The sequence below is a fragment of the Thalassophryne amazonica genome, chromosome 16 (genome assembly GCF_902500255.1).
Source record: "Thalassophryne amazonica chromosome 16, fThaAma1.1, whole genome shotgun sequence".
In the NCBI taxonomy this organism is placed as follows: Eukaryota; Metazoa; Chordata; class Actinopteri; order Batrachoidiformes; family Batrachoididae; genus Thalassophryne; species Thalassophryne amazonica.
In genome coordinates this window covers 19989528-20003103 of record NC_047118.1, presented here as the reverse complement: position 1 = coordinate 20003103, position 13576 = coordinate 19989528, and the positions used below count along the sequence as shown (strand labels likewise).

At 38.7% G+C, this 13576-nt stretch overlaps 1 protein-coding gene across 5 annotated transcripts in view; it reads left to right on the top strand.

The window, feature by feature from the left end:
* Positions 1-2867: 2867 nt before the first annotated feature.
* pbx4 (pre-B-cell leukemia transcription factor 4) overlaps positions 2868-13576 on the top strand; it is a 122422-nt gene continuing 111713 nt past the window's right edge. The window contains exons 1-3 of one of the 5 annotated variants that reach the window (XM_034189794.1): positions 2868-3712; positions 10400-10513; positions 12494-12567. In XM_034189794.1, coding sequence (XP_034045685.1) covers positions 3528-3712; positions 10400-10513; positions 12494-12567 — 373 coding nt within the window. In that variant the 5' untranslated portion in view covers positions 2868-3527. The remainder of the gene's footprint in view (positions 3713-10399; positions 10514-12493; positions 12568-13576) is intronic. The other 4 variants (XM_034189797.1, XM_034189795.1, XM_034189796.1 and 1 more) reach the window with 4 other exon arrangements.

The window sequence follows — 13576 nt, the reverse complement described above, 5'->3', positions numbered from 1 at the left end:
GAGAGAGAGAGAGAGAGAGAGAGAGAGAGAGAGAGAGAGAGCGAGCATGAGAGAGAGAGAGCGAGCATGAGAGAGAGAGAGAGAGAGAGAGAGAGCATGAGAGAGAGCATGAGAGAGAGAGAGAGAGAGAGAGAGAGCATGAAAACAAAATTGTACCAGAATGCATTGAACCTGCAATACATTTAAGAATGTGGTGTAGAACGCTTACTGACCCCGACAGTCAACAGAAGATAATGCCTCATTCTGGCACACTTAATGGTGAACTCTATTAGAATTAGGATTTTGTCAAAACTTAATACAATGTTTCTATTATAATATACTAATATTTCTATTATATAAGATAGAAGCAAAAGCAATCTTCAGATATTGATTTTTTTATCTATGCTGCAAGAGTTTATAGTGAGGCATGTATGTATGTGCAGCAAGTACAGTACTGCAAGTCAGTTCTGACAGGGGGTCAACAAACACTGCTGTTCAAATCACACTGATGAGTCCTGAAGCTGTCACCTGCTATGAACCTTGGAGTTAAAATGTCTTGTGACTAAAGTGTCAATGGTGCCACTCACAGGCTCGTATATACAAAACTGTCTAACTTGATACGTTGAGGTTTCTAGTCAAAATATTTACGATTTACAGTACTATGCAAATGCTGTTTTTACCCCGCCAGCAGAGACAGAAAATAATGTTAAATGAACCAGAATTTGTACACCCCCCCCAACCGAAAAAAAAAGTAAAGGGCCATGTTATACATCTTAAACATGCATATACTGTAGTTTGCAAGTTCTGCACTCTGACCAATCTGCTGCAAAAGTTTATCATCTGGAGGCGCTCACCCAAGCAATATTCCAAGTCTGCTCACGTGTTGGCGAGTTATTTTGTGCAAACACACTTCACGAATAACAAATACCCTTCATTACCATTGGAATGCAGGACTTAAAAAAATAAACAGCTTGAGTTCTTCACATACTGCCTAATATGTGACAACACAAAGATAGCTGTGAGTGATCAGTGTGTTACAGTAATTACAACTTGATTAAATAAATGTTATTTTGTTTTTGCAGGAAACACCCCAATGAAGTTAAATGGTGACACTTTGTTTTCCACATTTTTGAAAGGGAAAATTGGCCCAATTTTTTAAAAAATATTTATAAATATTAGCTATTTAGCAGGTGTTTTTGTGATTCTGAAGACTTTTAGAAGCATTAAATATGCATAAAGGTTTACGTTTTACTACACCCTATACTCAAACTAGAAGCACTGGCAGAGCGCAAACCTCCACCAAGGCCATAGGATCACTGATGTCACATGGAATACCCTTTGGCAAAGAAACTTATTCCACGTCGTTTCAGGCATCTACCGTCATGTTTCAGATTCAGTGGTTAAACCCTTAGATCTTCAGCAAATGTATTTATAAAGAGAAACTGCATGAACTACACGTTTTTTTTTTCTTTTTTCTAATAAGTTTATTCAATGGTTGTCCATTGCTGCTCCCGTTTTTTGTTTGGGGTCGCCACAGCGGATACAGCCAGATCAGCATTGATATTTGGCACAGGTTTTACGCTGGATGCCCTTCCTGACGCAACTCCAGTGTTACCTGGAGAAACACACACAGCCGCTGGTGTTCCAAAGCGGTCTCCCATCCAAGTACTAACCAGGTCCCACACTACTTAGCTTCTGAGATCTGACGGGATCAGGCTTACACCGAGCAGATCAGCTGCTAATAAGTTTATTCAATGAGGAGAAACAAATGCTAAATTATTGTTGTCATAACTTAATTTTTGTTCAGCCTTTGTGACCTGTCTTCATGACGTTAGATGCAAAAATGTTGAAATTGGCCCTATCCTGCAATGATAAAGAATCCATAAAAAAATTACTGGATCTGGATCGTGTTCCGCATCATTACCAAAATTTAATGACTTCTAAGGCCAAGATACACCCCTGGTAAAAATTTCATTGAAATCCGGATTTTTAGAGTAATCCTGCTAACAAACCAACCAGCCAACAAACAAATGGACGCGACCGAAAACATAACCTCTGCGGAGGTAAAAACTGACTCATTGGATTGGATTCTATCTAATAAATATATGTAGTCCCAACTAAATTAAATTACATCATCTTGCATTGATGTGTTTTATTTTAGTTGGGACTACATATATTTATTAGACGGAAATACAGCACATAATTGAGTTCATCAAAAGAGCCATTTTTTGAGTGCATGTAGTACTACATAATGATGAAAAATTATTCAGATGCAAGATGCAACCTTACACTTTTTTGTAGCAAGATGCATTGTTCCATGATATATTTTTACAAACCCCCGTACAAATTGCAGTGATTTGCAGTGGTATAATATAGTGTGCTACTTCAATAGCTCAATATTACTAATTAACTCCATCTGAGCCTACTACTTGTTGAACTGTATTCTCTAGACAAACTATGGCTTGGTGTGTGCTTTTGTTTCTTTGTCTTCATTGTTCTGTTTTTTTTCTTTCTTCATTATTAATTATAGACATATGTAGCATTGTAATAAAGGCTGCTTCTTGAAAGTTCAACAACAAAAAAAATATATTCACAGTTCGACCTAACTTTTTATTTATTTAACTGCACTTCATTTCTTTCAGGGGATCAGTAAAAGTATTACTTGTTTGCACTCACTTGCTGTATGGAATACAGCGATCTACTATGGAATTGTAATCATTTATGATTTCCATACGCGCACACATCTAGACGAGCGGCACTAATGACGTAGAGGACTCGGCATCAAAGGCCGTGCGCGAGGACAGACTCCGATATGAGCGATAATACAGTTACAGGGTGTTGAACAGTGTGTCGTTAATATTCTGCAGTTTATTTTTTAACATCACACGTGTGATGTAGGAGTATATCTTTTATAAGAAGCTTTCGGTTCTCTTTTGTCTTTTTTTTTTTTTTTTTTTTTAAGGCGCGAGCCGTGTGGCGGTCAGCAGCGCTCGCGCAGCCCAGAACATCCCACATAGTCGCGCGACGTCAACAACAATGGCAAACCGCGGTCTGTTTTGGTGGCTGAATACCGACTGGAGCTAGACGGCCAGGCTGCCCGTTCGAGTGTTTAGCTTTTCAGCACGAGTCAGTTCGTCTGTGGTTATCTTTTTTTTTTATGTATATCTAAAAATTTTTCGGAAGATGTGCGAGGCGCTGTCGGTGAGCTGCCACAGCCCGTGCATGTGTATCCCTGCTGCTCCTGCTCTGCTGCTAACCTAGCTGCTGCTCTCTCGGTGCTTAGCTAACATTAGCCTGGCCGCCTTTATCCACTTCAAGTGGGGGGAAGAAGAAGAAGAAGAAAAAAGAAACAAAGGGAAAACGCATGCGTTTGTAGAGTCGTTACGTTTTTTAACATTACTTCTTTTAAAAAGTACTTCTAAGCGTCTCTTCGTATACGGTAAGAAGTGTATGATTTGTCGTGGGGAATACTTTGCTGGCTAGCTAACAGGCTAGCTATTTGTGTGTATTCTTCGACTGAGGAAAACGGCGAGTTTTGTCTGAAAAGTATGGATGACCAGACCAGGATGATGACTGGTCTCACCGGACTCGGTGGACTATCGCAAGCCGATGTAGGTGACCCAGACTCTGTCAGGAAGCAGCAGTCCCTCGGTCAGCCTCAGCAAGACATAGGGGATATCCTACAGCAAATAATGGCCATCACCGACGAAAGCCTGGACGAGGCACAGGCCAGGTAAGACAGAGGAAGAGCCATTTCTACACATAGCTACACCAAACTACGCTGTACGTTACTTGAGACAAACTTAACCCTATGTTGCGCGCTTACATTGCGTTAAAATAAACTATAACTGCAGAAATGATATAATCTTAAATGTTACATTGTAATTAGCATCCTGATCAGTGCTTTTTTATTATTGCAAAATAACTTGGCCACGCACATAATACTGCTGTTGTAGTTTGAAAGAAGCTTTATTACATTACTCTCAAAAGAGGCTTATTTAAGTATATAGAGACATCGTGTGTAGTGATTGGTTAATAAGTGAAGTATAAATTAAATATGAAAGTCACAGCTACTTGATTCATATAATAATAGCCTTTACATCAGTAATCAGAAATATTTCAGTCTTTTCCTTACCTTGGTCTTTGTTTTTTTTGCAGGTGACAAAAGGGTGTAATTAGTAACTAGTGTAATTTTCACGTCTTCAATTAATAAAGTCCCCTGCAGGGCTTTGATGACCCAAATTCCTTATTATATTTAATGTGACAAATTAAAATTAGCAGTAAGTGTTTCAACACTACTAAATTCCTGACCAGAATTAGTGTCTGGTTCTGATGACAGAGCTTTCATATGTTACTAATTAGGATGTGCTTAATGGCGTTTACCTTTGTATAACAAAATGTATCTGAATTGCCCCTCTACATCTCATGAGTGTCAACATTATTAATTGAAATGCAAATGAGCAGATAAATTAAGGCAAGGATTACTTAGTAGCTTCACATATCAGATCAGTGCTGCCTGTGATGACAGTAATCATTCATTCATATGACTCCTCACTTAATGTTTGTGTCAGAGGTATGTCTGCCTATAGTGATGGTGGTGTGTGCACAGCCACACTCATTTGCCATGTGGCTCCAAGGAGCATAAGGTCAGTTTCAGATGAGGCGTCAGTATTTCAACAATAGACAACCGTCCACTGCAAGACTGCAGCCACAGTGTGATGTGTCATTAGCTAGTGATTTTCCACCCAACATTTGACCACCTGGTTCTCTTAATTAATTCACTCCTCTTTCACTCCCTCCCTCCCTGGTGTTCATCCTTTTCATTGTGTGCTGGGTGCAATCAATTCTCCTATAATGTGTACGGGAGTGCAGCTGTCCGCAAATCGAGTTTCTATTAATGAGATGGTGGTGGTGAGGGGGAGGGATGATGGTATAACGGCAGCCTATGAACACTGGGATGTATTATCATTTCTTCAGTTCAACTTTGAAGACTCAATTAGGGTCTGTTGCACTTGGTAAATATAAATGTTTTGGGACTCTTGATATTTTGGATTTTGTTGTGTGTGTTGGTGGAAGAGGAGGAGTATTTGTTTTTATGAGTTTTTTTTACAGTCTTGCAATTTGTGCTTGTGTTTTGACCTTATGAACTTGTTGGCCACATAAAAAAGAATGCACACAAGTGAATTCTCATATAAATTACAATTGTAGGTTTGGAAATCAGGCAGTATTCCTGTTATGAGGATTACTGGGTTATTATTAAAAACTAATTAAAGGTGCAGCTGCTTTTAAGTGTGTGTGCTAGTATTGATCCAAACGTCTACTCATAGCATGCCCTCTCCATGACGTGTGCAGGATTAAATTCTGAGGAATGCAGCCCACTGTAGTTTAGTAGACTTGATACAGAATGTAAAGCATGTACAGCTGAACTGCTTGATACTTCTGCACAGCATGGGTCTGATCAATAAAAGTCACTGTGACAAGAAAAAAAAAATCTTCTCAACAGCAAAGCTTGTGTGTACTGTTCAGGCACTCAGCTTTAGCTGCTACTGCTTTATTTAGGTTTACTTCAGGTAAGAGGCCAAAACCATCATCAGAATTGAAGACTACATGCTGCCCGAAGCAGTTGGAATGGTTCACAATGCAGTCCTCAACTTTTTTTTTTTTTACCCCAGTCAAATTTTTCTCTCACACGCAGTCATTAACCACAAATGTATTTGTGGGTTGACTCACGTGGAAGCATGATGCCCTTGTCAGCAGGGTGACAGTGTGTTGGGATGGGGAGTGGTCAGGGCTAGGCATGGGCCACTATGAGGTTTTGACTGTATGATAATCTTAGGCAAAAATGCTGCGGTACATGGTATCACCTCCATGGTCACATTTAGATGATGCGCACAGCCTTTCTCTTTTTCTCCCCATACCCACGGTTTGCATGTTCCCCATCACAAATCCACAGTTTGCCCCCCCCCCCCTCTCTCTCTCTCTCTCTCGCGCTGCATATCTACATTATAACACTGATAGAAAGCACTGTAGTTATTTATTTTTGCACTGACAGTTACATAAAGTCACAGCTAACCACTGCAAGTTTGTTGGAATTAATTCATTGCAAAATATCATGGAGCAGCACATTGTTTGTGTCACATGATTGCAGAAAATAAAATGCACTTATTCCACACCAGACAGAAATAATTTGCTGCCAGCAGGTTAGAGGGGTCTTTCCTCATCCAAAGCATAAAACATTTGACTTGTAGTTTGCTGACTATAGCTGGGTATTGCTGAGGATCTCACGATACAACATGGATTACTATGTATGAGCCAGGAAATGATTATATTGCGATTCATTGCAAAATGCAACATAGGAGCTTGTTCTACGTGGTCTGTCCATAAATTAACGGTCCTTTTTATTTATTTTTTTTAAACTATGTGGATTTCATTCATATGTTTTTACGTCAGACATGCTTGAACCCTCGTGCGCATGCGTGAGTTTTTCCATGCCTGTCGGTGACGTCATTCGCCTGTGAGCACGCCTTGTGGAAGGAGTGGTCCCGCCCCCTCGTCGGATTTTCATTGTCTGGAAATGGCGGAATGAAAAGGACTTTTTTTTCCATCAGAATTTTTTCAGAAGCTGTTAGAGACTGGCACCTACAACCCCTGGCAAAAATTATGGAATCACCGGCCTCGGAGGATGTTCAGTCAGTTGTTTAATTTTGTAGAAAAAAAGCAGATCACAGACATGACACAAAACTAAAGTCATTTCAAATGGCAACTTTCTGGCTTTAAGAAACACTATAAGAAATAAAAAAAAAAAGATTGTGGCAGTCAGTAACGGTTACTTTTTTAGACCAAGCAGAGGAAAAAAATATGGAATCACTCAATTCTGAGGAATAAATTATGGAATCACCCTATAAATTTTCATCCCCCAAATTAACACCTGCATCAAATTAGATCTGCTCATTGACATTGATCCTATGCCATGACATTGACCCTATGTGTCTTTTTGCAAGGAATGTTTTTGCAGTTTTTGCTCTATGGCAAGATGCATTATCATCTTGAAAAATAATTTCATCATCCCCAAACATCCTTTCAATTGTCCAAAATATCAACATAAACTTGTGCATTTATTGATGATGTAATGACAGCCATCTCCCCAGTGCCTTTACCTGACATGCAGCCCCATATCATCAATGACTGTGGAAATTTACATGTTCTCTTCAGGCAGTCATCTTTATAAGTGTCATTGGAAAGGCACCAAACAAAAGTTCCAGCATAATCACCTTGCCCAATGCAGATTCGAGATTCATCACTGAATATGACTTTCATCCAGTCATCCACAGTCCACGATTGCTTTTCTTTAGCCCATTGTAACCTTGTTTTTTTCTGTTTAGGTGTTAATGATGCCTTTCGTTTAGCTTTTCTGTATGTAAATCCCATTTTCTTTAGGCGGTTTCTTACAGTTCGGTCACAGACGTTGACTCCAGTTTCCTCCCATTCGTTCCTCATTTGTTTTGTTGTACATTTTTCGATTTTTGAGACATATTGCTTTAAGTTTTCTGTCTTGACGCTTGACCAGTATGTTTGCCTTTAACAACCTTCCCATGTTGTTTGTATTTGGTCTTCAGTTTAGACACAGCTGACTGTGAACAACCAACATCTTTTGCAACATTGCGTGATGATTTACTCTCTTTTAAGAGTTTGATAATCCTCTCCTTTGTTTCAATTGACATCTCTCGTGTTGGAGCCATGATTCATGTCAGTCCACTTGGTGCAACAGCTCTCCAAGGTGTGTTCACTCCTTTTTAGATGCAGACTAACGAGCAGATCTGATATGATGCAGGTGTTAGTTTTGGGGATGAAAATTTACAGGGTGATTCCATAATTTTTTCCTCGGAATTGAGTGATTCCATATTTTTTTTCCCTCTGCTTGGTCTAAAAAAGTAACCGTTACTGACTGCCACAATCTTTTTTTCTTGATTTCTTATAGTGTTTCTTAAAGCCAGAAAGTTGCCATTTGAAATGACTTTAGTTTTGTGTCATGTCTGTGATCTGCTTTTTTTCTACAAAATTAAACAACTGAATGAACATCCTCCGAGGCCGGTGATTCCATAATTTTTGCCAGGGGTTGTAGAAACCATTCGAAAAATTTATCTGGCTTTCAGTGAAAATTTTATGGGCTTCACAGAGAATAAGGACTTTAACTACAGGTTTAAGGACCCCTTTAAGGACGGTCGGTGCTGCGATGATGCGGCACAAACCACTGGATCATTTCTAAGCTGATGGCTCTGTGGATACGAGACCGTCGTGTGCTCTTTCTCTGGTTATCACAAGACCTGGACATCAGCCATTTTCCGGCAGATTTCACTTTTAACAAGAGATTTTGTCATGGAAAGCCGCGCGGAGGCTTCACGCGTCACGACCGATTCGCTGATGAAGCGAGACAAAGGAACACCTCCGTTTCAGAGTGTTAGAGGACAAGTTGGGACATGCCTATCTCGGCTTTCAGTGCTTACCAGTCGAGTGAGTATAAAAGAAGTTGTGGAGAGCTGGACCGACCGTCCTTAAAGGGGTCCTTAAACCTGTAGTTAAAGTCCTTATTCTCTGTGAAGCCCGTAAAATTTTCACTGAAAGCCAGATAAATTTTTCGAATGGTTTCTAGGTGCCAGTCTCTAAAAGCTTCTGAAAAAATTCTGATGGAAAAAAAGTCCTTTTCATTCCGCCATTTCCAGACAATGAAAATCCGACGAGGGGGCGGGACCACTCCTTCCACAAGGCGTGCTCACAGGCGAATGACGTCACCGACAGGCGTGGAAAAACTCACGCATGCGCACGAGGGTTCAAGCATGTCTGACGTAAAAACATATGAATGAAATCCATATAGTTTTTGAAAAAAATAAAAAGGTACAATACTTTATGGACACACCTCATATAAGATGCTGCCCGTCATTGGCAGTCAACTTGTAATCCGTGGACAACAGCTCCACAAGGTGGCTAAGAGGCTAGAGTAAGTCGCTAACTATAAAATTGTCAACATAAAAGTTTGTTTACACTAGCAGAAATACCCGTTGGTTAGAATGCATAATTCAAAGCATTAAAACAGAAATGCAGTGACCATATTACATTTGTCAGAGAATGAATTGTTTGAAAAGGGTGTTCGCATTTTCTTTTTTCCTGCCCAGGTCATACGGTCTCACCCATGTTCCACCTCTTTGGCCATATATGGGACATGGACACACACACACACACACAGAGGGACAGACAGACAGTTAGGCACTTTATATATAGGACTTACTGAGGTAAACATGCACTTGTGCCTCTGTAGGGATACTGTCCCTGCGACTGAACACTTTTAATGATGTTATCATCTGTTCAATGGTAACAGGAAGCGGTTTACTCTTGAGTGTTTCTGATTGCACCGTCCAATAACTTTATTTAGCTGTTAGCCTGCTGTAGTATTTGCATTCTAAGTCAATACTGCACTGATTAAAATAATTTTTGTCGCAAGTAAAAAATTACTCTCAAAACATCTAAAAATAGAGCACAGGTTGAAAAATATCAGAGTTCTCCTTTAAGTAGTTCATGGGAAACTCTGAGTGATGGGATAACTGGCACAGAGAGACAAGTACCATAGGGCTACAGTGGCATATACAACAGTGGAGGTTGTAAGGATCACAGCAATTTAAGGGCATTTTAAATACATTTAATGCATTGAATATGAGGGATGGAGAAATGGATACAGTATTTTGGAAAAAATATTCTAATAGTAGTCACATGTGTCTTATTTGTATATTTGGTTGTTACATTTTTTGCTTCACAGACCTACTGCTAAGTAACTAGTGTTTTTTCCCCATTTGATTTCTGAAAAGAAATGAAGGCGGGAAAAATATTCTGTTAGCTTGCTAATTAGTCATGTGCGTGATTAGCAAACCTGGAGTATTTATGTTGCAGATATAGCAGCTCCTTGCTTAGTTTATGTTGATGTAATTTAAAAATAATGTTCCCTTCAATTCAGCAAAAACTGTAGGTGGTGTAGTTTTTCCTCCTCTTTGAATCACTCTTCAGAAACACATTTTGCACATTCAGTGGCTTCTTCGTCAAAGCTGCAGACCTCAGTGTGGGTGTGCGTGTGTGTGCGTGTGTGTTTGGGGTCAAAATATTCCCACACTTCATTGACCATGACGCATGCATTTTTGCTATGCAAATCTCATTGACTGAACCATGTGAAATGATGTCCTTTGTTTATGGAGCTCATACTATCAAACAGCAAATTTTTAAAGTTTTCTATATATGACATTTACAAACCGCGGTGTACCATGAAACCAGTAATCGGCCCATGTCTAGTCAGGATGACACAAGAATTTGGTGTTGCAGAGTATACTTTCTGCGCACCATCAGCCCTCATCCTCTCACCCTGTCGCCATATGTTCAGATGCTGGCCAGAGGAATCACCGGCGCGTTGGGGTGGATCAGACGACCCCACAGAGGGAGGGAGAGCAGGGGGGGGCATGGCAGGGGGTGACCTGCCACTCAACTTCCAGCACAGGTCAGTATGGGTCCGCATGAGCACCTCCTTCTCCCCCTGCTGCTCGTACCCTCCATATTGAAGGCAGCCTCCCCCCCAACTCAAATCCAGCAGTGAAAGAATGGTGGACAAAATTGCATTTAATGGTAGACAGTTAACTCTTTACCTAACACTGCCTTGATATTCTCACAAAAGGCAGTTTTTTGTGGCATATACATATTATAGTACTTGTTAGTCTTGATGATCAGTACTGTAGTGGACATTCACAACTGGAATTGGTGTTGAGGTTAGGTTTTGCTAAATCATATTCATCCATGGTAGATTTATTTGTGTTTTTGGGAAAGTGTTGCACTTTGGGCATTTTTTATTTCATCTTTTTCATCATATGTTGTAGTGGTTGAAGTGCTGGTTTTGTTTTGCTGCCTACACTTGAACTGTATATTAGAACTGCAGCTGATTATTTTTGTAATTGATTCATCTCTCAATTATTTTTCTATTAATCTAACATTTTTATTTGTCTGTTGATTACTGTCTAATTAATCAATTATCCTCATTAATTTACCAGTAAATCATAACCATAATGTTTAAAATAAACTTTCAACCTTGCATTCCAATATTTTGTCATGAAAAGTATTTAGTTTACAAATACTTAAAATTCCAACATATAAAGGATAAAGTGCTGAAAGTTAAAAAAAAAAGCAAAAAAAAGCAGTGATTGGGAAAAACCAGAGAAGAAAATCTTGCAGATTTACCTCTTCCCGAGAAACAAAAAGACAAAAAAATAAAATCCTACCATATTTCACAGGCATGCACCTAACAACTATTATCATGGTCAATTAATCTGCTGATTATTTTCTTGTTTAATCCATCAGCTGTTTGGTCCATAAAATCAGTGTTTCACAAAGCCCAAGATCCTCAAATGCCTAAAGATTTTCAGTTTATTGTTAGAGAGGAATAACAAAATCAAAAAAATACTCAAAAAACGAGTGATAACGATTAATCGATTATCAAAATAGTTGGCAGTTAATACTTGATTAATTCTTTCAGGTTTACTGTATGTTCCTTTTTATTAATTTGTTCAAATTATGTATTAAAATAGGCGTAAATACCAGTGAATCTTGATTTTGGTCGAGATGATGTCATGGTCTATGATTGCTCTGTCTCAAGTTAAACAAGATGGTCACAGTAAAAAGAAATAACACAGAATGAGGAGGAAGCAGTACAGCAGCACTATAAACTATATCCTTAAATTTACCATAGAATAGAGCAAACAGCTCTTTGAAATAACAGTTTCATACGCACATTTTTATGTGATTGTTGTGTACCAGTTAACCTTAGAATCGCTTGTGACCATTCAAAGTACTTTTAGTGTGAGAGCTCTGCTGCAATATACTACTGTTAGTAGATTTAAGACACATGAGTAAGTTGTATGGTTTTGTGGGTGGATGCAAGAATATCTATTAACAGGAATCTCTGTTGCTAAGGTGTGCTGATTTCATTATGGTGAACTGTAGAAGTTTTGCCTTTTCTCTTTTAAGTGTCATTAACTTGTTTGCAATAAAGAGAATGTCTCAAATGAAATTAAAATTGCAACTTAATCCTAATTCACTCTGTTGACTCACCATCTACGCTTATGGAACAAGTCTTTCTGCAAGACGCAGAAATTAGATTACTGTGTATTAACTGTAGAATCAGTGCTCAGGAGTGATGACCTTGATGTGTATTGTCATTACCTGCCCCACCGTATGAAGCAAATGACATTACATTACTATATCTCATACTGATTTATTAAATATGGTTGTGCACAGATAAAGGCATATGGCAATTAAAATTTTGTTCATACTGCATGATTCTATTCTGGTGCATTGCACTACACTCTTGCTGTATGCATAATACATGGAGCTCATCTGCTTTTCATAGAGGAGAACATAGAACATCTTGAGATGGAGGTCTGTTCATCGTAATCCTGCTCACTCTCTTATTCATTCTTCTGTCTTGCAGGAAGCATGCCCTGAACTGCCACAGAATGAAGCCGGCTCTCTTTAGTGTTCTCTGTGAGATCAAAGAGAAGACAGGTGAGTTTCCACTTTGTATTAATTGTGTTGTCCACTCTGAACAGACTGTAATATTGTATTGGGATGTAGCACTCCTTTGCTCCAATAATACCTTCCCTGTCGTCAAATTCTTCTTCTTCTTATTATTTTTTTACGGGTTTTTTTTCTTTCTTTTTTACATTGGCCACACAAGGAAGATGACTGACTGTATGATTATAAAAGTTGTCCAGCTGTATGCTTTGTGGGTGAATTGGGAGCCATGGTTCCTAGTTATTCCACTCATACTTTGCTAGTTGTAATATTGGTTAAGCAATTGTAGAAACGTAACACACCATTTACTCAGGAAAATATAAGCAAAAGTGTCACCTCATGATTGAAACACCAAACTTAATTTTCAGCATCGTCACAGTCTGAACTTGTCCAATGGACCTGTTGGTAAATTGTTCAGCACATAGCAACATCTAAGTTATTGTTATTTTTAGCAGCCGTTAAAGGGGTGCCTACATCAGAAATCCCAAAAAGCCTTTATTTGTATGATTATTAAACTAACAGAGAATGTTTTCATTGTGAAAACCCTTGAATTATTTATGTCAACTAATGACATTATTATTGCTATTTTAACACTGAATATAGTCTCTGTTTCATTTGCTGCCTAAAAGAAAATGGTGCCACAGATTGATGCACTAATAAGGAACATAAAGAGAAGTTACCTGATATATTGGTTCTGATAGAGTCAGCTTTTTAACAGTCTTTTGTCTATAATGTTTAAGATTTACCAAGAGAAAATTCTTGTGAGAAAGTGAATGATAATTGTCCTACATTTGAACCTATGCTTGATTGTGGTACTCAAAGAACATGCCTTCTTCACGAGTCAGTCATGATGTGTTGATGTATGTGTGGAAGTGGTTTGTGTGTTATTCCTGCATTCACCACTTTAGATTTACAGAAATCGAAACAGGATCTGAAGCAAATTATTATTTTTTTAAGTTAATAAACTTTTTTGATTCCTGTGCTATTGCATAAAAGTGCA